Source organism: Melospiza georgiana, chromosome 10 (genome assembly GCF_028018845.1).
Source record: "Melospiza georgiana isolate bMelGeo1 chromosome 10, bMelGeo1.pri, whole genome shotgun sequence".
Classification (NCBI taxonomy): domain Eukaryota; kingdom Metazoa; phylum Chordata; class Aves; order Passeriformes; family Passerellidae; genus Melospiza; species Melospiza georgiana.
In genome coordinates this window covers 10293527-10319385 of record NC_080439.1, presented here as the reverse complement: position 1 = coordinate 10319385, position 25859 = coordinate 10293527, and the positions used below count along the sequence as shown (strand labels likewise).

The 25859-nt window shown below is 43.7% G+C and overlaps 1 protein-coding gene across 4 annotated transcripts in view; it reads right to left on the bottom strand.

The window, feature by feature from the left end:
* LPP (LIM domain containing preferred translocation partner in lipoma) overlaps positions 1-25859 on the bottom strand; it is a 200261-nt gene that overhangs the window by 111525 nt on the left and 62877 nt on the right. For 2 of the 4 annotated variants that reach the window (XM_058031271.1, XM_058031270.1), the window contains one exon: positions 1709-2383. The exons of 1 other annotated variant lie outside the window; for it this stretch is intronic. In XM_058031271.1, coding sequence (XP_057887254.1) covers positions 1709-2383 — 675 coding nt within the window. The remainder of the gene's footprint in view (positions 1-1708; positions 2384-25859) is intronic. One more of the 4 variants, XM_058031272.1, reaches the window with a different exon arrangement.

The window sequence follows — 25859 nt, the reverse complement described above, 5'->3', positions numbered from 1 at the left end:
AAAGTGAAATAGGTAAGAAAACAGCTATTTAGCAGGCTGGAAGAGAAAGAAAGTTTCTGCAGGGGTTTATCATTGAGCAGATGATAGTCTGTTCTGCAGAAGAACTGAAATTATTTTTTATAGAGATACTTATGAAGTATTTCTGCCTGTGTATTTGCAAATGCCACGTGCACACACACCAACATGTATATACAAATATATATAGGCATACATGAAACCCCCAACTTGAGCTAAATTAAATTGTCCCTCCAGCTTTGTAATGCAAATGAGACTAACAGGCTTGTGCTGTTTGTGGTTTGAGATGATTTGCGTTTCCATAGAGATGCTGACTGAACTACAGTTTTTAAATTTTTTATATATATAAGCCTACTTGTATCTATAAAAGTCTAAATATGGATCTGCAATACCTCAGCATTTCCTCAGTGACTCCACTGGAACCACAACCATTTACACCAGTTAAAGCTATGTGCAAATTTTGTGTCTTTCACTACTTTTCAATCTAAGCTCTATACCAAGTACCTGCAGAGCTGAGAGTTTATTGCTTCTCACCCTGCCTCAAAGTTTCTTGTCAAGGAAGGGGAAGAAAAGAGAAAAAGCAGTTTCTTAGCTGCTTGTAGATAATATTCCAAGGACATCTTGCCCTCTCTAAACTGCCTTGAGAAACATCTTTGCCTTTTAAAGTTCCCACTGTCAGGAAACCTGGAATTCAGGAACGACCATCTGCGTGCTGTTAGAGAAGAAAATGACAAAGGGACATGCTTTCTGTTATGTATCAGAAGCTTTTTCCCCTTTCTCTGTGAGCACTCCCAAACTCAAGAGCATGGATGTGCTCAGACATGCCAAGGTGGGCCTGGGCAGCAACTGCATCACTGCCTCCCTACCTCACCATTTGTGAAACCTCAGCTCATCATACACAATGAGGGCCCCACAAAGCTAAAACACCTCCTAGAGCCACATTACAGATGGCCACCAGCAGAAGGGACAAAAGCCAGGCAGGATCAGCCTGGGCAGAGAAACCAGGCAGACCCACTTTAACTTTCTATTTCAAACTGACTTCACTTTATGAGGTCCAGGCACTTGTCGAAGTGGATGGCGGCCACCCGGTGTACCAACATCGGAGAGGAAAACCAGAGCCGAGCTCTGTGGGGACTCATTTCCATGTGGTTTCAGTGATAAGTGATCTTTGAACAGCGACACACCAGAGGACAACCTCCGCAATCACTGTGAACCACAATCAAAACCAGCCTCTCGTGTACCTCCCATCTGCCTGAGGACAGGGAGGATTAATTGCTGAACCAGGGATGTCCACAAGTACATGAAACAGCTCACACCCATCCTCTCACTTCGTCTTGGGAGTGCCCAGAAGAAAAGCTTCCAGCTGAGTGATGCCTTACAGAGGCATGGCCAGAGAGCTCCTTGGGCAACAGCATGTCACAGGGCCAAAGCCTCCCTCCCTCCCGTGGATTGGCACACATGTGACACCATCTCACTACTTGAGGCTGACAGTTTTTCTAAGCCCCTGCAGAGGCTCTTTTCAAAACAGATGAGAGCTCCATATTTCCAGCTTTAAAGAAGCCATATGTAGGGAGACCACCCTCACACCTCTGATAGCACCACCTTAACCCCCACCACCTCTCAGGGAGTGTCCCAGGCCACGTTCAGCCATGGGGCTCTCCCAAGAATGTCAGTGACCACTGGCATCTCTCACCTTCTGCTGCAGGGCGGGCGGCTGCGGGGCCAGCACTGGGTCAGTGATGTAGGTCTTCTTCGTGCCCGGTGGCTGGTAGAGCGCAGGGGGAGCCTGGCCCATGGCATTACTCGCAGGATACGCCGGCTCGGCCTTCCAGGAGCTCTGCGGCACGTAGGGCGCCTCGGAGCCGTTCCTGCCGCCGTAGCCCCCGTAGTAGGGCTCCTGGTAGCGGCCCTGCGGGGGCGCATACCCGTAGGCGGGCTCGGCGGGCCGGCCGGGCGGAGGGCCGTAGCCGTAGCCGGGGCCCTGGGGCTGCGGCGCTCCGTACTGAGGGGCAGCGGGCTGGCGGGACGGCGCGGTGGCGTAGGCCTGGCCGGGCCCCAGGCTGCCGTAGTGGCCGGGCTGCGGGCAGGGCGGCTGGTAGTGCGGGCTGGGCTGCGCCGTCCTCACCTGCACGTTGAAGGCCGGGCGGCTCGGCGTGGAGGCCGTGGCGTAGGAGGCTGGCACCGGCTGCGGCTTCAGGGTGCCAACGGGAGTGACCGGGATGGCCGCTGGCTGCCCCGGGCCCTTGGCAGTGGACTTCTTGGTGGCGGTGAGGGGAGGCTGGTTGGGGATGATCATCCGCTTGTGGCCAGTGACAGGAGTGGACACGGACGGGGTGGTGGCAGCGGAGCTGCTTGAGGTCCCAGAGCCCTGGAGAGCAAGGAAAGAGACAGAGGGTCAGCAGGAGAGGCCACTTGGACACTGGGTTGAGCAACGAGGGTGGAAATGGGGGTTTACAGAAACATCTCAACTCAAGCTACTTAGGAAAGCAAGAATAACCTAGGGCCACACGTTTTGGAATGGTTATATCAACCTTCCTCTGCTTGACAGAACAGGGACGGCACCGCAGCAGCAGAGCAGAAGTGCCGTGCATGGCATTTCATCTCTCCTTGGAGGCTTCTCCTCCGCCTCCAAGCAAACAAACAAATTAAAAAATGATACACGCAAAAAAAAAAGGGAGACTCGCCAGAGGATAATTAGGGAAAACCCCATGCATTCCTGTGAAAATGAGTCTGTTTTGAAAAAGAGAGAAAATGAGATTATACTCTCTATGGAGACATGAAACTCCTTGGGTCCCTAGAGCACTTGTAGGGTTCTGCCCCAATACAGGAGCTCCTTGTGCAGGAGGCAGCAGATTGGGATAGCCTGCAAGCAGGTCCCAGACTGTAAGAATGAACTCCGATCAAAGCAAGTCACTACCCTACCCTGGCTGTACTGGCTGAACACCTGGAGTGACCCCAGAAAAGTTAAATGCTTCATTAAAGGGCAGAAAGTGGGTCAGGATTTCCAAGAGCTTCAGAAGTCAGCTCCTACCATGGCAGCCATGTAACCCTGCACCAATGCCCCAGGCACAGCAGTGCTGGGGCAGTCAGGGAAGAGGATCACAGCAAATGCTGCTGCTTCCTGCAATTTGGCCACAGAATGAAGCTTTGTTGCAGTGACGCTGTCTAACAGGCATCACGCATACTTCAGTCTAGTGTACTTGTTTGTCTGGCTTACCTCACATTTAAATGTTCACCAGTGTGAAAAAACATCTTGGTTAAACAGCTAACACTGTGAAAACTTCTGAAGAATGCTGACCAACACTTTATGCCTTTTCACTATATCAGAGAAGAGTAAACTTCAATTTCTAGAGTTTAGGATTAGGTAAAATTTCTTGCTTCTCTATTTTCCTTTATTCTAAAAGAGTACCTGAATTTTATGCCTTCTACAGGGAAATGCATTAAAGTGAAGACATTCAGCTTGACAGCACTTAACACCATAGTTACATGAGGTTATATCTCATTCAAACCTTCTGTACCAGGCTTGATCTCATCCATGATGTGCTGGATAATCTACAAGTTCACAGAAGCCCAAAGACAGACCAGCTCAGCCTTTACCCATGCTTGTGGGCACTCTAAGGCATGTGACACCTTTAAATGACCAACCTTGTATTTGTCCCCAGGTGTTCCTGTTTAGGCAGGAACCCTGATCTCCACCTACTGCTCCACCATCCTCTTGCTGGGGAGAGCATGGTGAGGATTGTTCAGGACATGCACAAGCTGCACTGGGGCCAGAAAAATCCTGTGCCTGGTCAGCAGGTGGCGGCAATTAATTGCTGCCAAACCACCCGGGGGGGCTGGGGGAACTTCAGCCACTTTGAGCCTCCAAGGGTTCCAGACTCATCCTCTGAACAGAGTGGCTGTGTTCCCCAACATTTGGTAACCACCTCACACAAAGAAAATAAAAAGCTAAGTGCAAGTCACTCAGTTTCTAGTGCACAGCCAACAAGCAAGACTACCCAAGGGATAAGGAAGTTCCACAACCCAGCTGGCAGCTCTTCCCTGATGATGTGCAAATACTTTTTTGCTGATGCACTGGTAAAGACCTTACTCCTGCAATCACACCTTCAGGGCAAACCTCCCACAAGGAAACACTATAAATCAGCAAAAAACCCCAGGCAAATAAGAGCATCAGTCTGTTCTGAGAGGTGTGAAAGGTGTGTATTCAGAAGTGAGGAATAATAAGGCAGCAAACTTCTGCTGGAGGAAAAACACCTCAATGTATTCACACCCTGACCTTGCTAACAGATCCATGACAAGGCAGCACATAGACAGACAGGAGATTTTCAAACTGAGAGCAAGGAAGAGCTGAAGCATGTCTCGGTTGTACTGCAAGGGCAGAGACAGGTTAAGGGTCTGTAGCCCTCCATTAATACTGCCTGATTCTTCTACTTCTGAAACACCTGAAGGGAAGCTGGCACTCCTCCATCCCTGCATGAGAAAACAACTGCACCAGCATTCATTGCTAGCAAGAAAACTTGCTTTCTGTCAGAATTGTTCTCCCATGTCAGGTTGGCATTTATGCCTAGGAGTGCCAGAAACTTTCCCATTTCCTCACCTATTTCATTCCTGTAAATTATAGTAGTTTGTCCACTTACTGTAATGGGATGAAAGGTCCACAATGCAGCACTGTGTAATTACCACCAGAAAAGCATTTTTCTTTTCCATGTGAAGAGGTAGAAAGTAGATAATGTTATAAAAGAAATGGCCTGTCTCGGGGAGGGGAAAATACCAACCCAAAACAGCATAAGTGAGCCCTGTTCATCACATTCTGTATTTCTGAATGGAGACTCTGGAAGCAGGTCATGACAGATGCTACTAAAGCTCTTCTGATCCTATCTCAAGAACTGGGTGACTTCAATCTTACATATAAACATCCACATAACACATATAAACATTCACATCACACTTCACTGAAGCCAGTCTCCTGCCTGGACTGGAATACACTTCAAGAATAAATGACAAACCCTTCTTCCAAACAACCCCCAGACCCCACAGTCTGTGGATCGGTACTGAGCAGCTCCTGTGTTTGACACTACAAAGAGGATGAGCTGCAAGTATCCCTCCTGCACCAGAATCCAGTGAAGGAAGGTGGCAATTTGGGGGAGCAGAGCCCAAAGTTTGCTATCAACTCCACAGCAAAGGCCCGAGCTAACAAGTACCGGCTGCATTGTGGCATCAAACCACAGGCTGCCTTGAGGAGGAGGAAGTTTGCATCAGTAGGAGTCCCCAGAGGCGCCCTGCGTGACTCATTCTGAATTCCTCTGAGGGCACTGGGCAAGTGTGCGATGAAAGCTGGAGTTTATGGGGGGAGGTGTAAGCCTAGCTGATGTGGTGTAGTAGAGAAATGGGACAGGCTGCAGGGAATTTAACACTACTGGAGCATTGATGATTTATGAGGACGCAAGTTGGTTGTAGCCCTTGTGCAAGGGCACAGGTGAGGTATCACCATAAATCCTCTGCCCTTTTGCCTGAGAGAGAGAAGGGTGGCCACAGTCCAGCTATGCACTCAGATATCACCCCAGGCTTAAACCCTAAGATTACTAATGGATGAAGAAAAAACTTTATAAATGAACAGTAACTAAGGACAAGATTCCTGCTCTGAGGACAGGAATGTGTGGAAGGACAAGAAAAGGGTACTCAGATACCACTAGAAGAGAGATTTCAACAGCTGTCTGGAAGGCGCTAGGAGGATAGGAAGGATGGATGAGGCTCTAAAGATGCCAGGTAGATGTAGTATTAAACAGAAGGCTGGAAGAGGGTATCTATATCACTGGGTACAGCCTAACAAAACAGATGACTGTCACAGACGTTTCACCCAAGTGAATCCATAGAACTTCCACCAACACAACCAGGTAGATTCATCCAAAAGCACATCAAAGTGACTGCTCAGAAACATGAAAACAAGTAGAAACAGGAGAAAAAGAAAGAGAAAGACAAAGAGTGAATTCATAGGAGCACAGGCATCCCTTTCTCCAGCAGCCCCTGGACAGCTCATTTCAAAACCATACTGCATTTGCAAGTGATTATCGCAGCCAAACACACTCTCTGACATCCTCTGAGGGCTGTTTTCAGAGGAAGACAGGCTTTCCTCTGCTCGCCATGCCCTGATGAAACTGTCTGACACACTTCGCAAGTGCAAATTAAAACCACGCTACTTACCATCAACCCCTTCTTGCAAATTCATATTTGCAAAGAGAGTAAACTAGAAACCCCAGGTGTTGATAACAGAGCCGTTGAGAGAAATTAGAGTAGGAAGGAGTTAAATTCAGAACCTCATCTACCACAAGCATTATAATACAAAATCTTTTTTTTTAATGGGAAAGCACAAGAGCCTTGTTTAAACACAGATGGAAGTACCTAAATGTACTGCCTCTTCTACAAATGAATTATCCAGCAGTTCAAGTAAAGGTGAACCAACACTGACAAAATCAAGTAAAACTCAACCAAATGTGGGAGGAAAAAAGCCCCAAAACACTTCTAAAAAAGTTTACCATGTATAACCATGAAGGGAATAGTTTTGCTTGGCAAATCCTGCCTTGTCTTTTTAAATGCAGAGGAGGTTTATAAATGTTTTTAGGAGTTTCTTGTACCAACCATCAAAGGGAAAGTCTATGGCAATGTGATAAAGCCACACTGTCCAAGGGAACTGACTGTAAGAGCTGGGTGTCAGGAATCAAAGCTACCCTGGTGGGGAAACCCAAAATCCTGAGTAGCTTTGATTCTTCATCCTGTAGAAATTATTGACATAGATCTTAAATTAAATTGAATGTACATCTACAACTAAAAAGTCATTGCATAGGTACTAGGGATGAAAACTGTTGCTCTACAGAAATGAACCTACAATTCTTTACCATTTGTCAGGGTTAAATCTTAAAAAGAATACAGAATAATCACAGTCTACAGCATGAGCACAATTCTCTATGATCAGCTGGAATCCATTTGAAAAGGACTTCATTCTTTTACTTTGCACATTTGTAGAATTATTTTTATAGAACCCCTTCAGTTACTCAAGTTTCAGAGACTGGATCAAAAATGCCAATACAAAGTTTATCACATTCTATTCAATTCTCCAGACATTTTTTCATAAAGGTGTAGTTGAATAGCTTTAGCCCTTTAGCTGTCAAATTATTACATACAAAGATACATTACTCCAGCTCAGTGGTTTTCAACCTTTATGCTCGGCAGCCCCCAAATGTTTTTCAGAAGAGACAAGCTCCTTTATGGAGAAAGTTAATCTATTGACAATAAACATGGCTTTTTCAGTTACCTGTCATTGAATTCTTCTTAGTTACCTTAGGAGTGATCCATGGACCCCCAGGGTTTGCAGAGCAGAGGTTGAGAACCATGGCTCTAGCTGGGGCTGCCTTTTTTGGGCATTTCAGTCACTAATTACTCCAGGATCGGAATGAAACAACTCTTCTTCCTCGAAAGGCAGAAACCTGGCAGCTACCGGTGGGCTGAACCCAAGATGCAGCATTCTCAGGGGGCTGCCAGTTCAACAGGCCACTGCAGCATCTCTCCTCCTAACTCAGCCCCTCTTCCTGCATGGTCCACTGACACAAGCTGGGCTGAAACACAGGGCCAGCTCAGGCCACCTGAAATCCTTTAAGTAGCACTCAGAGGTGGTGGAAGTTGGAGGCCTTGGTGGGAAGGGCAGCAAACGGTAAAAAAATCAACTTGGCTTTTCCTATCAGCAACGATGGGCATTCACCTTGGCTAGCTGGAGGTGCTTAAAGCTCTCTCTCTCTCTCTCTGAAATGTACCTCCACAGGGTCATTTATTCCATTCTAATACTGAAGCCTAAAACAGGGGAGATGAATCAGCCACTGGGGGAATCTACTTCTCTCCGCTGACTGTACAAGAAGCGTAAAAACAGGCAAGACAAGTCACTGAATATTTAGACAGCACAAGTTAGTGGAGACAAATTCCACAATAAGCAGGTAATTTTGATGTGACTGTAAGAAGCAGAGATCCCTTTTCCCTGCATTAAGTGCCCTGCCACTCAAGCTCAGCTACAGCAGCACACCAAAGGGATTTCTGAGTGCCAGCAGCTCAGACAATCTGCCAGGATCCTGCTGCACTCTGTAGCCAAAGCATGACCAAGAGATTGTGTTGCAAGTTTATTTCTAGTGTAGGAAGGGGGCTGACATGAATGGGACACCCTTCCCCACCTCCTCTTCCACATCTGTGCTGAACAGTGGCTCCTGCTGGAACTGGAGCTGCCGCTTTTCCAGGAGTAGCATCTGGGCTGTGCCTCCCTTCTGCCTGAGGTAGCAAACCTCAGCTCCCCTTCAGTATGGGAAAGATAACCCCACAGAAAAATAAAATACTCTGCTTTGAAACCTTGGTCTTTAGGTACCTGAAAATGTGAACAGGGATTTTAGGGGGTTTCCTGATGTGCAGACACCTCTACCTCCTGCTGACTTCAAATTCTGTATTTGAACAAGCTGCTTAACCAGTGATAATGTATGGCCAAGTTCCCCTGAACCTGTCTGAACCTTTTTCTGTCTGAAATAACATCTGGGTGAAAATGAGAAATTTGGCCTCCCATTTGGGACTTGCAGATGCCTGGAGTCCTGGTAGAACTCCAGCTGGGTTGCTTCATGTCCGAGATCCTGAGTGGATGAACTGCTCCCATTTAGCATACCTGATGCATTTTCAATATATAGCATTCCCTGGCCTTCTTTATAAGGTCCAGACAATCCAAGCACACTGAGGACATATCTTTACAACTCTGCACTGCTGCTATGCCGTGCACACAGCTCAGTTGCTAGCACAGATTTCTTTTAAGTGTCAAAATGTCCTTAGAACCCAATCCAAAGTTTTGAAGTCTGGTCCAAACCTTAAACCCCTCAGCCAAAACACGTTTATAATCAGATGAAGTTTTTCTTTACACTTTCATCATTCTCTCATTTCTAGTTTACAGCTGACAAGCGAGTGTCACGGATGTATGGACTGTGCATGGATCAGCAGCTACACTCAGACTTTGCAGATGTGAGATTCAATTTGCTGGCTTGATCACCAGAAGCTATCAAGGTATTCAAACAGACTGCTCCCAGGCATTACAGCAAGGGAAGAAGAGGAGAAATCTAATAAAGTGTTCATCTCTGGTTCTCAAATGAAGAGAATACCTTGTGAATGCCATAAATTGTTACAAGAACACAACTGCTGCTGATCTGTTTTTCAGCTGCTACCACAGGTGGAAAAGGAGTCAACATACTTGTTAACGTTTCTGTCCATAACCTCTTTTGTACTCCTTGTGATGGCCCAGCCTGAAACCATGGGAGATGGTGCACAGAAGAAAAGGTGCTAAGAGCTGACCTCCGATATTTTATCATGGAAAACATCCTTCCTAACTGACACGTGCAGTTACAGACACACACCTTGGTTCAGCTTCCAGTGCGGGTGTCAAGTGTTTTAGGCAATCTGGGTTTCCACTTTGCAACACTCCATTAATTCCAAAGAGCCTGAACACATCTGAAAAATTTGGTCTCCAAAACACAACAGTGTTATGCCAGGGAAGAATTTCCTTCTCAGTTTCATATTTACTTTTTTGTTTACCTAATACTATCGCTACGATGACTACTCTGAGCTTTTTATTTGCTTTTCCTTTTCTGATGACTGATCATCTGGTATTTATGAGAAGGACTCTCTGAGACACTAGTTTTAAAAGATGTGCAAACAATTGACCTAAATACTTTTAATGCTGGTTGACAGTCAAGGTCCATAATTCTAGCTTAATTCATTGAAAGGGTTAGTTATTATTTAAACTCTTCTACTTAAGCAACTCAACTTGACCATTTCAAATGCAGTAGTAACTTTATCTATAAGAATATCAGATATCAGCATGAGACATAACTGTCAAAAAGTTACAGAAGATGCCAGTCAAGAGAAGTTAAACATTTTCTGAATTCATCTTGGGATATTTCTGTAATTTCCCACTCTTATCACTAAAATGACATTGTTTGCACCCATCTGGACCTGAGGACCATGCAATGGCAGTCCCCTGCACAGATTTAATCAGTGGCACATGGACTCAGCAGTAAATTACATAAAGAGCTGTAAAAAGGCACCACATCTCTGGTCACACTAAAAGGCAGAACTACTGAGGACAATCCCAGAAGCAAAGACCACAAAAAAACCAGCACTGCACCATGTGAAGATAAGTCACCACATGCATCAAGCGTTGAAACAGCTCCTCGAGGAACACCTCGTCTAAGTCTTAGCAATGCAGGAATGTCCAAAACATTTCCATTCACCAAACTGGGCCCTTCTCATGGGCTGAACAAATTCCCTTGCTTAATTCAGGCAAATATTGCTAAGCCTGACAATGGGGAAGCCCCCACCCTCCTATAAATAAGAACTTTGGGTAAGTAAAGTATTTTTATGACTTTTGCTATTACTAAGCTAGTAAAACCTAAAGTATCATAATTACAGCACCCACAGACTTTTTTTCCTTCCTTTTATAACTTGCTATTCGTAATGGAAAAGAAGTTCCTGTGCATGACAAATATGGCCAGGTTTGAGGGTTATACCACTATCCATGGATGTGCATCATGATTTCAAACAGTGGATTAAGAACGTATAATGGAAGATGCATGAGTGAGGGAAGAGGTGTCCACCTGTGAGTGACAGGACAAAATTCCACATACATGAAGTCTTCTGGAGAAGTCTTCTAAAATTTATATGGAAAAGTTATAATTTTCTATTGTATGTTGAGTAACAGACACAAAGAAGAGTGCAAAACCTCTATAAAAACTTCTAATTTCCTACTAAATTGCAAAGGAGTTTTAGAGTGTTTATAGAGTGTACAAGCTTTCTTCCTTTATTAATTCTAGAGAACACTAAAAAAGTGTGCATATGCACACATAAAATAATAGGAAATACGTATGCACCCAGATACTACTTGGTTTACTTTGTGTTACTTATTTGTTTACGATTCCATTTATTTGGTGCATTGCATTTATAGCTCATTTATATTTTCAAATTCCAAAACTCTATTAAACCAGATTTAAAACATTTTCCTACCAGAGGGCATAAACATTTTCGAATGTTAGTATTGTCTCTATTTCCTGTGAAAACCATGTGTTTTCATTCTTCTTTTCCCCACATTTTAAAGCCTGTGCAAATAGCAGTGCAGAAGAGCAGAAGCATCAGTGAACAATTCTGTGTTCATACAACATCTGCTTTCTTATGGTTCACTTGAGGTCCAGAACCCACTGTCATCTGCCAGTATTTTTAGTGAGCTACAAAATGGTTCAAGTTAATAAGTTGAGAGGTTATAGCATGAGGAAAAAAAACTGTATAGCCACACCAAAAAAGTAAGTCTAACAAAAATAAACCCACAAAAAAAAACAAACCAAAAAAACAAAACCAAAAAAACCCCATAAAAGACAGTCATATGTGACAGAGAGGTTATTTTCCTATTAGATTCAGTGTACACCTTTCCAAAAGGCTGATGAGCTCCAACAACAGGTCAAATTTAACAGTTTTCCCAGATGGCTCCTTCTGGGAAGTGGAGTGGAACATTCCCTCATTTATCCGTCTGCCTGGGTTATCACCACTGCCCGAAATACCTTAATCTTTCCACACTATCACAGACTCCAAGCACGATGTTGAGAAATCTGATTGGAAAGGTTTTCTTCCACCTGCTGTAGCTTTTAAAATTAGTCTCCAGGTATATAAATACATACACCAAGATACACAGAAACCCCCTGCAGCACTTCTAGTCAAAACACCAGGGCAGTACTATAACCAGTCAGAAAGAGTGAAAGAGAGAGCATTAATTTATAGCACAAGCAAAAAAGCCATCTGTACCACAGAAATACTTGGGTATGAAACAATACAGAAAGTTAAGATAATTTTTAAATTCAAGTGTTAACTCAGAGTAATCACTGTTTCTGCACTATTTTCCTCTTCTCATAGAACATATAATTACATTAAATGTATGGTAAATAAAATGTTTACTCAAATAACACACTGATAAAAATTTAGAATCAGAACAGTTTCACTGTAAAAAGCCTGTGTAAAGGAATGTCAAATCCATTGCCTCACCAGGCTTCGTTCTGTTGCAAATGGCATTATAAATTAATCCAGTTTTCCTAAATATGCCTTGAGGAAACAAAACCACAAATAGCCATTGTAAGCTTTAATATAAAAAACCCACAAAAAATATGAAAGAACAAACAAAACCCTTCTCTTCATTCTTAACCAGAATGCAAGAGCTGTGTTTTCAATGACTGATACTGCTGACTAGGTTATATAGAGCTAAGTACTATATTCTAGTTTAATACCAGGTTTTCTCCTTTGCCATGCTCCATTTTGCTCAGTGAGCTTTAGGAAGGAAAAAAAAGTTCCTAAACTTCATCACTAATGACTAATGAGCCAAATTAAGTTATGATTTGTAATTTTTCCCACTTACACTGCTCTTGGACCCAAACAGCATCTCAAAACATTTGCTCCATGGCTTGCTGACTAGGTTGTCACAGTCACAGCTTACAAGTAAAATACTCTTCCGTACCCCTGAGTGCCTGAATTACATTTTTTAAAAGTGCTTTATATCAAGCCAGATTCTGATCCTGGGGACAGTGGTGCCAGCTCAAGTGCGTCTATTGATTCCACCAGATTTATTCCAAACATGCTGGCTGCTGCAGATCTGAATTTGGCCTTCTACTGCCTTTGTATTCACCATGTTTGCCTCCCCACAGGTAACACAGTGGAGGTTTCTATGCAAACAGTAATGAATCCTACCAATCTGACCTTCTCCAGGTACTAATGGCCAAGCTTTGCCAAAACTCAACATGCTGGAGATCTTGGCAATTCATCCTCCTGCAGTCTGAATGAAAGCAAATGAAACTGCTAACCAAGATTAAACACAACCTGCACTGACTCAGCCTCAGCACCTCCAAGGACTCAGCTCAGCCTGTTCCAGCAGCAGCAGCACTTCCAGCTGTGCACCCTGACTGTGCACCCAGCCACGAACCCTTCTGCATGAGGAACTGAACCCAAGCGTGCTAATTCCAAACAAACAGACATATCCTCCCTCTCTCCTCACTTCTTTCCTTGTGGTGGATGTATAAATGCATGCTGATGGCTACTGTGACTTGCAGTCTAACTGATTTTGACATTTTTAACTCCAGAATTTGAAACAGTGACTTTCTAGCTCTGGGGCAGGAGTACTAAATGCTAAAAACCTTTGGGACTGGGAAGTATTAGTTTTAAATCTGAGATCTTGGCTTCAACAATGTTTTTAACAACGGCTCAAAGCTCTCCAAAAGTCAGCAGTGGATGCCCAAAAATTGCAACAAATTTTGGATCCAAAATGGAGTTTTGTGGCTTTAATTCTCTTTTGTCACAGGTCAAATTAGGTTTCAGACTTGAACTTGAGGGGAGCGAGGAGAATTCAGGTCTAGATCTGAATTTACCATGTGATTAAATCATATTTAATTTCTAGTTTGTAATGAAACCCTTTTCTCTTTTTTTCTCTCTTTTGTGGTTTATGATGTATTTGTATTTTAAGAAAAAAATTATGCACAGAAAAACATCCTGGCATCACAAGTCATCAATAAATCTTTTTTCCATAACAACCCACAAAAATTCACTGCAGGACCCAATTGTTGAAACACAAAGCAGTGACATTCTATAAGCTTTCAGAAGTATCATTCTAACCCTTGTGGACTCGATGAATTCTCTAAATGAGTCACTGGCCTCTCAATGGAATTGTCAAAACTTAGGTTAAGCCAGGTTAATTCCCTTCCCCCTTTAATTTAGAAGTCCAGCTGCAGCGCGTGGCTTTCCAGTGAAAAGGTCTAAATGCAGAACCCATTCACCCTGAACAGGAAATCTCACAAGGCCCAAAGCTAATTTTTTTCCTAAAAGCTAGAGATAAGCCACACTTACGGGAAAAAATGTAATTTCTGATGCCTCATGGGCCATGTGATGTAAAAATCAATATTCCTCTTACATGGCACAAATAATTTTCTGCTGAAGGTTAAAGGATCATGGTTGAAGCTACTATGGTTGAGAAGGGAGGGAGGGCAGCTGTGAGGAATGGGGGATGAGGAGAGCAGGGACTTTAACTGGAGCAGGGATAAGGGAGATGCTGAAAACAACACTTCTAACCAAGGCAAGTGACCTGATGCAGCATTGATCATAAGGTCATAGAAGTGGGTTGGACAGGACCTGAGCATCCACCCAGTTCCAAACTCCTGCCATGGGCAGGGTACTTTCTACTATACCAGGTTGCTCAAACCCCATTCAGGCTGGGTCTGTACATTTGAGGGAGGAGGCAGCCACAGCTTCTCTGGGCAACCTGTGCCTCACCACACTCGGGGAAGAATTTCTTCCTTATATTTCATCTAAACCTGCTCTCTTTTGGTTTAAAGCCATTTCCCCTTGTCCTGTCCCTACATGCCCTTGTCAAAAGTCCATTTGGGGTTGGGCTGAGGGTTTCAGCTAGGTGGGACAAGAAGGGACATCCTTCTGCCCCACAGGCTGTCCTTGGGCACGATGACGAGCGCTCCTCCCTCTGCCCAAGGCTACTTGTGACAGCTCCAGCTTCCAGCACAGCACCCTGCTTCACTGCCTTGCTTCCACCACAGCATCAGCTCCTCTGGAACCCCCAAAAGAGAGACTTTGCTGGGGATATCATAGTCTTCATAATGGGATAAACTATACTCAAAGTAGAGCAAGTTTTTATACTCCCACCCCTACTGTGCCAGAAGATCACTTGAAAACATCATTGCCTACTTTGTTAGGGACAAACCACTCAACTTCCAGGCTAAAACAGTTCATGACCAGTGTGTCTTAAAGAATGGGTACAAAAAACAGGAATTACACCTACTCATGCCATCATGATGTTGATGGTCTACACAAATTTGGTTGCAACTGGTGAACTCTCTTTAGTCTTCCAACAGCACTACAGATCTCACCACTGAGAACATGTCCTAAGGAGGAAAGGATTTGTCTCAGCAGTAATAAATTCATTTTTTACATAATAATAGAGAAACCAAATAGAAATTAGAAAAAAAAATATGGCAAAAGAAAATCTAAAAAAGTGGATAGAGGAAAAGAAAATAGTTTATCCTACTACTACTACTACTACTGCAGAGAAATATTTAACTGAGGGCACTGGACTTCATTTTAAAAAAATGCAGTTTTCAAGAGTGCAGAAAAAGCTTTAAACATAAAAACTAAAGAGCCTGATGGAAAACTAAAAAGAAACTGAAATAGGTTTTCTTTAAAGAGAAAACAAAAACTATTTTAGACTGATCCTATAATATTTTTAACAGCTGGAATTGATAATACTGAACTTGGCCATAATTCTACTATATTTAGCTTTGTATCAAAGTCCACATGACTTTTCCATGAAACAGAAGAATAGATATATAGGTTGATAGACAGATGGATAGATACATAAAAAGAAAAGGGAAAAATATAATTAGGAAAGGGAACATTTTCTTGTCTGTTCTTTCAGTATGTTTTTTTTTTACTTCAATTTCTACCTTATTATTTCCTATAAGTAGAAACAGATTTTTCTCTCTTTCAAAAATTCTTAAACAGAAAACCTCCTTTGACAGCTTCAACAGCAGATTAATCACTTTTGTAACCCACAAAAAAAAAGTTTTCTGGAAAGCATAACTGTCTGTAAATGTAAATGACAGTATTACTCTCTCTTATGCTAAGACGCCTACACGTTCTCTCACTTCCATGACTCAGCACCAGATAAAAGCTTGTAAGATAATAAGCAGCAAACCTTCTTTTGGAAAAATAAAAATAGTTAAAAAAACTTCAAATTCTGGCTACCTCCCTTAAAAAAATAAATCCTTATGGTGTTAAAGCAAATTCTGCCAACAGATTCCTCTCCCACTGGAATAAGATACAAATATCCCAAGGACTTCAGAAAATAGAGGGACCAAGCTCAAGCTACATCAAAATCCAAACACATGCAAACATGAGAGGCTTTTCTTTTTCTCCAAATGAGCAAGAATGGGTTTGTTTCAACAAACAGGAATTTTATTACTGTTCATCTCCTGCTTTGCTCTAATTTGGTAGACAAATGAGTTGAAATTTTGCTCACCTATAATGAAAATTTCCAGGCACTCTTAAGGCAATGCACTCATGCCAAAAATCACAGAAACCCGTGGGGAAGGGAGGGGAATTTCAGTGGGACTTCCCCTCCTGCCCTGTGGTCCTTGTCTGACTTGAGCTTGTTAGAGCCCAAGTAACTTCTCCTTCAGCCAACCAAATCAGGGGCAGACCCTTCAGCCTAAAATATTCTTATTTTGGATAAATCTTTGGGAAAAGAAAAAGCTGAAAAAGAGCGGCTCAGCCCTCTAGAACTAGGTTCTTGTGATGTCCCTGAAATGAACAAGAATGGTTTTGATGCCAAAATATTGCCAGTGAGCTTGTGAATGCTGCTGGAACAGAGACAGCCATCTCCTCTCCACGCACTCGTCAGCCCCAGCACACAGGTTAATTAACCAAAGGGTGGCAATCAAAAGAGGGCTGATTATTTACTTATTGAGCAGAGATGCCGCTGGGTGACTTCCCAAGCCTCAGTACAGTCTGGAGTTCCTCTTACTGAGTGCTGGACATGTCCTCTGAGAGCTTCCACCACCTCATGTGCTGGGTGGGTGTCCATTAGTCTGTACCCCTCAGAGCTGCTCATTCTACCAGGAGTGGAGGTTATCCAGGAAATAAATCAGGAAAATGCTGTCCATGCCTGTAACTTCTGGAGGAAGCAGAGTCCAGCTAAGGAGCACCCACAGCCCCTCCTGAACATGCTGCTACTGCTGACTTTCACATCTTTTACACTGAAAATAGTAAGCTAATGGAATTAACCACAGAAGTTTAAATGTAAAGGGAAGCCCCAGGGTAAGGCATCCCAGGCCATGGGTGCAGGACTTTTTGACAGCAGGATGCTTTGAACTGAGCCAGAGGTAGAATCAAACTCTTTGAAATTCCTTCATTAATAGAGTGCACCTGCTCTGGCAGGAGGCTGGGGAGCAGAGCCGAGCTCTCAGCGTGGTGCTGGCAGAGCACACGTCCCACAGAGTCCAAGGAATGAGCAGGAGCATCCCCAGCTCAGCTCCCTATCACTGCATGGCAGCACGGAGCAAATGCAGCAGTGTCAGGATGCTCCAGCTCAGCTGGCTGCCAGGAGGGTGAAGCACTGCCACTGACAAATTCAGTGCCCCTTATCTTTGTAGAGCTTCAGATTCTGGGCAAGGTCCTTCAAGCACCAAATACTTCTCAAAGGGAGCAAGCACAGCTGGGAAAGGCATGGCAGAGGGCTCCTATGTACCCAACCACCTTTATCTCGATGTTACCAAGGAAAAGCCCTGGGAGCGCTAGGTAGGAATTTGCAGGCCCAGAAAATGACAGCATGGGCATATTCACATTTGTGTCTCAAAACCATGCTTGTTATTTCACCAAAAACAGATTTCCATGTCCAAATCCCACTGAAAGCAGGTGTAGTCCAGTGGTTTCTGTGCAACCACATCTGCTCATACTCCAGGGCAAATGCCAAACTATTTATTGCTACTTAAAATTTATTGCATTTTTAGTCCTCCATCCCAAAACTGCTTTTGTTCAAAAAATTCCTTTTAAATCCTTCTATGCCAACTGGATAAATCAAATCTGACAATTAAAATGGCAAATTGTTCACAACCTCAGAGTTTCCACCTGAGGATCTCCAAGTACTTTCAGAACTTAAACACATTTAATCATTCCCATGCTTCTTGCAGAAAAGAAAAAAAGAAAAACCATCCTTTTAAATTCTCTTTTTACAGATGAAAAACTCAAGTCCTGGGAGCCCCAAACAGCCTGCTAGGAAGCTGCTTGTCCAAAGACTCCTTATCCACTGAATCAGAGGCAGGGCTGGGAAGGGAAGCCAGGAGTTTCAGCAACTCTCAGTCCTCTTGTTCTCGCCACTTCATCAAACAACAGGGACAGCGATGTGATCATGCAGTTGTCAGTGTTTTCCCTCAAGGGGCTGGACAGAAGATGCTGAAAGCATTTGATCCACATGTGAGCACTGAACGGTATTGTTCGACACTGAGAATTCAGACATAAATACCTGGCTTGTTTGGAGTGAGTAAAAGGATGCCTGTGCTTGCAGGAATCTCACAAGAGGGAGTAAAGAACCAGGGTGCTGCTTTTCTTTTATTATTACCTTTTTTATTTCTTTTGTAGCAGTGTCTGGAAATAACCCATGAGCCAGAGGAGCTGCTCCTGCTGCTGCTGTGGCAGATGGCAAGCAGGGCTGGAGAGCAGGGCTCTGCCTCGGCAGGGCTGTGTGGGGAATTCTGCAGCGGGAAGAAACAAGGCGAAATGTGCAGGCTGCCGTCTGCATTCAGATCAAGCGCTGTCTGTTGCTAGCAGCACAAGTTGTTCTGAAAACAAGAGTCAATCATCTGTAGCCTTATTTCTGTACATTTCCTGCAGGGGTCTCATGAAATAAATGAGAATAAATGTAAGGGCGAGAGTTCCTATTAGGAGCAGCCTCATCAGCATCACCCAGCCAAGCATTTACGTCATCAGCATGCTAATTTAATCAGACCTGAGCAGTGATGCTATAAATGGATTACCATCCCAGCTAGTGTGGTTACCGAGGTAACTCAGCCCTTTGTGCCACAGATACAATCGGCTTAATGATAATAAAAACCTCAGCACAAATGAAACAGAAGGAAAAGCCTGACAGGGCTGACGCATACACGACCCCTTCTCTCCTCTCACCCCTCCCCTTCCCCAGCCTCAGCCGCTCACTGCAATAAAATTAAGTGCTGCTGTGATCTGTATGCACAACATTCCCATAGGGAACACGCAAGTAAATAGAACCCGCGGAAATAATTAATACAGGCCAACAACTGATGTCGTCAGCACTACTTAGTCATTCCTCCAGCCCTGAATGGCAGAGGGACACACAGACAGAAACAGTACATGGGCAAATTCCAAAGCTCCTGCAGAGGGCTTCAGAGAAGTGGCTGCTCCCCCCTATGCAGCATTAATTATATCAATGGAGTGCTTGGACCAAGAGCTGACTGCAACGGTGAATCCAGTCACTGCCTGTCCCTGCCAGGGGGGAGCGTTTCCACACCATCTCCTGCTCTGCCAAAACTGGAGGTGACCTGAGAGTGGGCATTCCAAAGGCTAGGGAGAAATTCAACTGCAATGCTGTCAGTCCAGAAGCAGAGGTGACCCGGTCCTTTGCAGGACGGTTAAAATGGGGCTCTGGGACTTCCTGCATTCACCCAGCTCTGCAAAACCAGCAGCCTACTCACCTCCCAGCTTAGCCTGGGAAAGAACATTCCTTGGAAAATGCTAGCCTCAGTGGGCTAAAAGGCAGTGACCATGCCTTAAAATGGACAGAAGGTCATGTTCTTCAGCTCCTCTAGCTCTTTGCCCGATTGAGCACCAAGTTCCCTGTGGATGCCGAATGCCAAACATTTTCCTACTCAGATGCCAAAGACCAAATTTCCCAGAGCATTCAAGATATGATTTTCTTTTCCTCCTACCCAAAATCTCAGCAACTATGAGCAAAACCACCAGTATCTAAGTGCTCAGCTTCCACAGCAGCTCAGGCATTTCACCTGCCCTTACTGCAAGTCACCATGTCCTCAGCTAAAATGCTTCACCTGAAAGCACCAATTGCTCCAACTGGATCAGGAGTGCACACCATAACCTCAGGTCCATCAGGCTCCTGCTGATGTGTTGCTTCAGTCAAGGCAGCATCTTAAGGGATTAGCATGAAACCAACAACTTTTGTTGGATTTATCAGAAGCGTGATGAATTCCCATTGCCTATCACAAGAACACATGCATCAGACTTGTTGCTTTGTAAATGCCAAAATGCAGTTCACACAATCTTTGGAAAAAATCCAGAGAGACTTCCCAATATATACTACTGGACATGTATAGAAATAGTTGTGCCCTTGCCTTCATTTCACAGATTAAAAGCATTCTGTGTGTGTTCATTCCTGAGGGCAGCTCTTTCCACCTATATGAGACCAGCTCAGCAGCCCAACCACACACTTCTTCATTGAGTGGATGTACCCAAGTGTTTGGACTCAAGCATAAGTGAGATCAGCTTTTCAGAAGAGAAAGCCCTTTCTGAATTGGCAGAACCCCAGTAAAGTCAAAGCTGCTTCTGTAAACTGCAGCATGTCCCTTCAATGAGCAATAACAGCAGATATGTCTACAAAAAGACACATTCAGGCTCATCTCTTGGGAAATCTCACTAAATACTTTCTCACTCCTCCACTATGCAGAAGAACACCAGTCCTCCCGGGAAATTTATTACATACTTCCAGAGAAACAGCTAATAATTCCTTTAGGAGCCCTTTTAGATCAGATTACAGGAGTACACTTTTCCCTGGAAGAGAGAGAATCCTATGCAAATAGCACCAAATTACTATGGAAAGTTACGTTCTTGGCTGGAAACACCCAGCTTACTGAAAGCATGGAGCTGGGTGTCCTGATCTAACTGTGCCCCTACTCACCAGGCAGGCAGGTGAGACACAAAGAACCCCAGGAAAGAGGCTGGGGGGATAAAAACCCTCCAAGCAGAAGGCAGGCGGCGGAACGCCAGAACGCACAGCTCTGGAAATGGCGCGGCTGTTGATGTGAGAAGGAAGCCATCACCTTTGCTTCGATTTAAAAGTCATCATGACAGCTTGAGAGATTGTAACATTTAAGTGACACAGTGACAGCTTGATCCAGTCAACAACGGCAATTCACAGACGTGCTCTAAACACAAACCCCGCTTCCCCGGGCACAGAGCAGCCGCTCGCTTGGGAAAGGCGTGTATCCAAAAGGAGAGGTAACATTAAAAATGTTCCTCCAGGATCCTCCCTTGGCCAGTTTTTCTGCATACACTGTGCTGGTGAGACTTAGACTACGGCTTTCTCCACCCCTGTGGCACAGAAAGGATATGAGCAGACTGCTGGATGGAAAGAAAAGGAGGAGAACTAGCACCAACGTCAAATATTCCACTAATTTCAATGGCAGCTGCAGGTGTGCAGAACTTCAGAGAAAGCCCTTCTAGCACAATCAAGTGAAAATTCAGCCATGCAATTTCCCTTTACCTATGATCCTCCTGACAGTCAGGTGGCGTCTGAGGTGGTTGCAGTGATGCAGGGCAATGCAGAACAGACCCAGCTCACTGCAGGTGTCCCAGCCACATTAAAACGAGAATCAGGCATTTCACTAAAATTTACAGTACACTTCTAACCTCTTTATGGTTAGGTGCTTGTTCTTTTGGCCAGCAACTTCCAGCTAATGGTATTTTGGGCCTAATAATGGCGGTTTTTTTTTTTTTTTTTTTTTTGGCCTGCCCAATGATCTGCTTATACAATTTAGTGCTGTGGAACAATGCCAGAGCAACTCTCTTGGCACATGCAGAACAGCCAGTGCTGGCATTTCTTCCCCTGAGGTGTGGCCTTTTAGGTGCCCACAGCACATCTGGGAGGGATTGCTCCGAGCCACTCTGGACATGATTTCTCAACACAGTAGGATTTCTGGGCATTTGCAAGTGGGTTCGAACCCATGGACTATTTATTTAAATAAATTATAAAAAAGGAAATACTGGAGAATATGTCCACAAAAAAATTAGTCACTAGGCCAAATACTTATTTCATCCCTTAAAATTGTAATAGTAATGCTCTACTGTACCCCTTCCTGCTGCCCAAAGATCTTGTCACCCACAGGCAACATCAAAAGAATGATTTTGTTACTGTCATTAAGAACATGACTTTTCAGTGACCCACAGAAGTACAGCACCACAACACATGCTTACCAGTGGTCAGCTCACCACACAGTCTAATGCATTTCAAAAACAAATCTGCTCTCTGTAACCAAGCTTTGGTTATCTTAAAATCAAATTAAATAAATTTTAAAAAAGCTGAAATACTTTCATAGCTCAAAAATATCCTACAAGAATATTTGATACTTAATAAATATTAAGCCAGTGACCATCCTGAACAGAGAAACCAGTGGATACAGAGATCACTGCCTTTGGAACATTTTCTCTGATTTGCAAGTTCCTCAGATAGCAAAGGAAGCCAGCAAATGAAACCTTCAGTAATGGCTCCGTTCCAAGCCTTTATGGCCATGGCTGGCACTGAATTTTCTTAGAGAGACAGCAGGGCATCCCTGGCTGTGGCTGTGCACAAAGGCAGGCAGGCAGTGCCTGCGAGGCAGCTCAGACCTGCTGGCCTCAGATGTCTGGGGGGGGCTCTGCACTGCCCCTGCCTGAGCCCCCCCAGCTTTCCTGGGAATGGGATCTGCTCAAGCAACCCCTGATGATCCAGAATGACCTCTCTTAAATAAATCTTACAGCTTGAATGGGGTCTCAGGAGTCTGTTCAGCCCAGTCCTCTCCCTTACAGCAGGACTGACCCTACCTAAACTGCTCCAGACAGACTTTTGCACAACCTGACCTAAAGTCCCTGCACTAATCAATGACCTTCTGCTTTTCCATGCCACCTTCTTCTGGGGTTACCCATCTCTCCTATACCAGTTTTACCCTAATGGGTAATCTAAATCTCTAGCTGGGTTTTAAGTCCCAGATATTGTGCTTTCTGGTGTAAACGTGTCATTCCCTTTTTCTCTGCAGCTGGAAGCAGGCAGACCCTGAACAATTAGGAGGCAAGAACACCCACAGGGAAGAGGTTATTTACATAAACAGGATCACAATGTGCATGTGTTTATATATTTATTACTTATAAAAAAAATACTGCAATCTCTTTTCTAATTAAAAGACCCAGTTTGCCCTGCTGCACAATTGCTAAGCAGATTTAAAATGGGGACTTCAGTAGCTATTTTATGGCTAATCAAATGAGTAAATATAATGATCTGCTCCAATTCCCATTCTGATTACACAGTGTAGCTATTTCATTCCCTCAATAAGCTCCTTGCACCCAAAAAGAATAGTTTAACAAGCTTCAGAGCAGAATGTTAGGCTCAATTTCTCTAAAGGGTAATAGAGTGGGAGTGTCTGTATAATTAGCTTTGTTGGGCTCCCTCCCTCACTGTACAATACACTCTATACAGAGCTTTCACTGTCTCTCCAGGTCTTCATGTGAAAGCACAAAAATAATGCAGAGCACATTAGAATCATACTGGTTGCACAGAAGAGTTTTGAAACACAGAAAAGGAGCTGGAGAAGTGCTGGCTAATTCAACCCAAAAGGGCTCAAGCTTTAATTTAGCTTTAGCAATAAAAGCACACATGTTCATGTACATAGCTTATTCATCTCTAATGTATTGAACTCTTAGATGTTTCTGGAAGTTAAGATCTGCCAGACTACTAACATACTGATCAAATCATAGTATAAATCACTAAAGTACACTCAACAATTTCTTCTCTGTATAGAACCTGAAATTAAATTAACAGCATATAATCTATAACGCAAAACATTACCTAACACATTTGGAAGAGTTTGATGCTGAATTCCCTTACAGAAAATAAAAGTGTTTGACATACTGATTTTTCACAGCAAGAAACAATTTTTTACACCAGCTGGCAAAAACTGTAATATTTTTGTGCTTGCAGAAGAATTTTCAGCTGGAGATTCGAAAATCCTTTCTGAAGTCAGACAGCCAGGTGGGATATGTTATTATTACCACCTCTGTTTTACAGATGGAAAACTTAATGCTAGAAAAATTAAAAATCTTACTGAAAATAAAGGGATGTGTCAGAGATCTGTGAGGAAAGGGAGAACAACAGACCCCATCTTGTTCCAAAGTACTGTGGTTGCATCAGACCTCTCCCAGATCAGTCATCCTGTATCTCTCTTCTCACTTTGTATTTGCAAGCAAAGTGCCCATGGATACTGTCTTTGGAAATTACCACACAAAAAGTTTGGCAAAGAGGTCAAAATTCAGTCAAATTGTTTTATCCTGCAATGACGGAGAAAAAAAAAACAAAACAAAACAAAACAAAAATAAAACCACCAAAACAAACCAGAAAATAGCAGGGCACTATGGAAGTTATTTTGAAAGCCCCACAGCCAAATCACAGGCTTTACCTCTAATAAGTAAAAATAACATAACACAGGTCCAATAGCCACTTCCACTTTTTTGGTTTTTTTGTTTCTTTTTTTTTTTTTTTTGCATATAAGCTTACAGTTTGCAGTTAGATAACATACCTGATCAGAAACAAATGAACACTGCACCTACATTTTTCACATTCCTCTGAAATAACAAAGTATCTCTTGAGCCTTGAAAAGAGAGAACTAAGACTCAGACTGGTACAAACAGGAGGAATGATTGTTCTGTCACTTCCAGTGCTAGAAAGAAGCAACAGGAAACCACCCTTGTAGGAGGCAAAGTGAAAATATCAAGAATAAGGTGGGTCTGCCCCACCTCCACTGAACTTCTTTGCTATGGGATGTTTTAAATTCCAGAGATTTACATGAGCTCATAAAGCAATTGGATGAGCTGATGGAGGAAAAATCCCTGGCTGAATACTAAGGAAGACATAATTTAAATCAAGCCAGTTCTCTGTGAACAGCAAATTCTTAGATAAATGGAAATATTCTGGGGCAGTGTAGATATGAATTTGCACCACTTTCTCTGGTGTTTATGGGGAAGAACACTGAGCTGGAGTGACCATTCATCTGACACAGGTCAGATTCTTAATTTCAGGCCTATATACCTTGACATATGAGAAAAAGATAAGCAAAGGTTTAAATTCCAGTTTCTCATGCAGATAGGTTATTTTTCTACAAACCAGACTTTTAAAAACACACCAGCAGCTGACCAACACTATAATGATATGAGTCGGGACCAAATATATTTGAGTGAATACACTCCAGATTCAACTTCCCTCCAAGCTCAGAAAACAAATCCTACAGAAAGAGCATTTATCTGAGTCCAGGACACCAAAATGCTTTCATCAAATGAGCCAAGCCAGAGACAAAGCTGAGTCTTCGCAACAGACAGCATTTGAGACCCTCAAGGAAACTTGACAGGTAAATAAGATACTAAAAATTCCCTGGAGGACAGGCTTCCAACAGTAAAATTGCAGTGTCTTCTGCATACAATTAATGGAGTCAAAAGCATGATGGAAGCAGTGCTGGATGCACTGCTACATCCCCACACAATACATCTCCAAAGAGGTGACAGCACTGAGCACTAATGTCTACTGTCTCCCTTCTACTATTCTGCACTTGTGTGCAGGAAAAATTCCCAGGTGTTGGGCACAACATTCCACTTGCAAAGCCAGTTCAAGCATCTTTGCAGACCAAGAGGATCACCCTCATGTTTCCTTGAGTCGTTGGCTTGCAGCTCCTCAGAGGTGTACGAGCAGAATGAGGGACCTGGTTTGGATGCATAGGGAGTTCTTAAGCTCTTCAGGCTTAAAAATAGAGAACAGCACCTTGGTGTTGTTGACTCTGCCAACTCAGCCACACAGAACGGTGAAACAGCTGCACAAAGGTGCAAGGCTGTGCTCCACCTAAGACTCGGAAAGGGACACTTTATCCCAATCCACCCATGCTGCTGTGACAGGAGAGTGGAGAGAATAAAACCCCAGTGGTTCAGATACAAATACTAAAGGTCACAAATAGAACATCACCTACACATCCTCACTGCACCCAAACACTGCAGACTGAGCAGGTGGGCAGAGAAATGGGGGTTTTCCCCATTTAACAGAAGAGCAGGTCAGAGGCAGAAGATGGCTCAGCCAAGGTTACACAACAGCAGGCAGAGGTCTGGCAGTCTCAGGGACACAAGACAGGACTGAGAACAACTTACCTCCTCCTCCTCAGTTCAGGGTGGGACATGGTTAAAAGAAAGTCCAG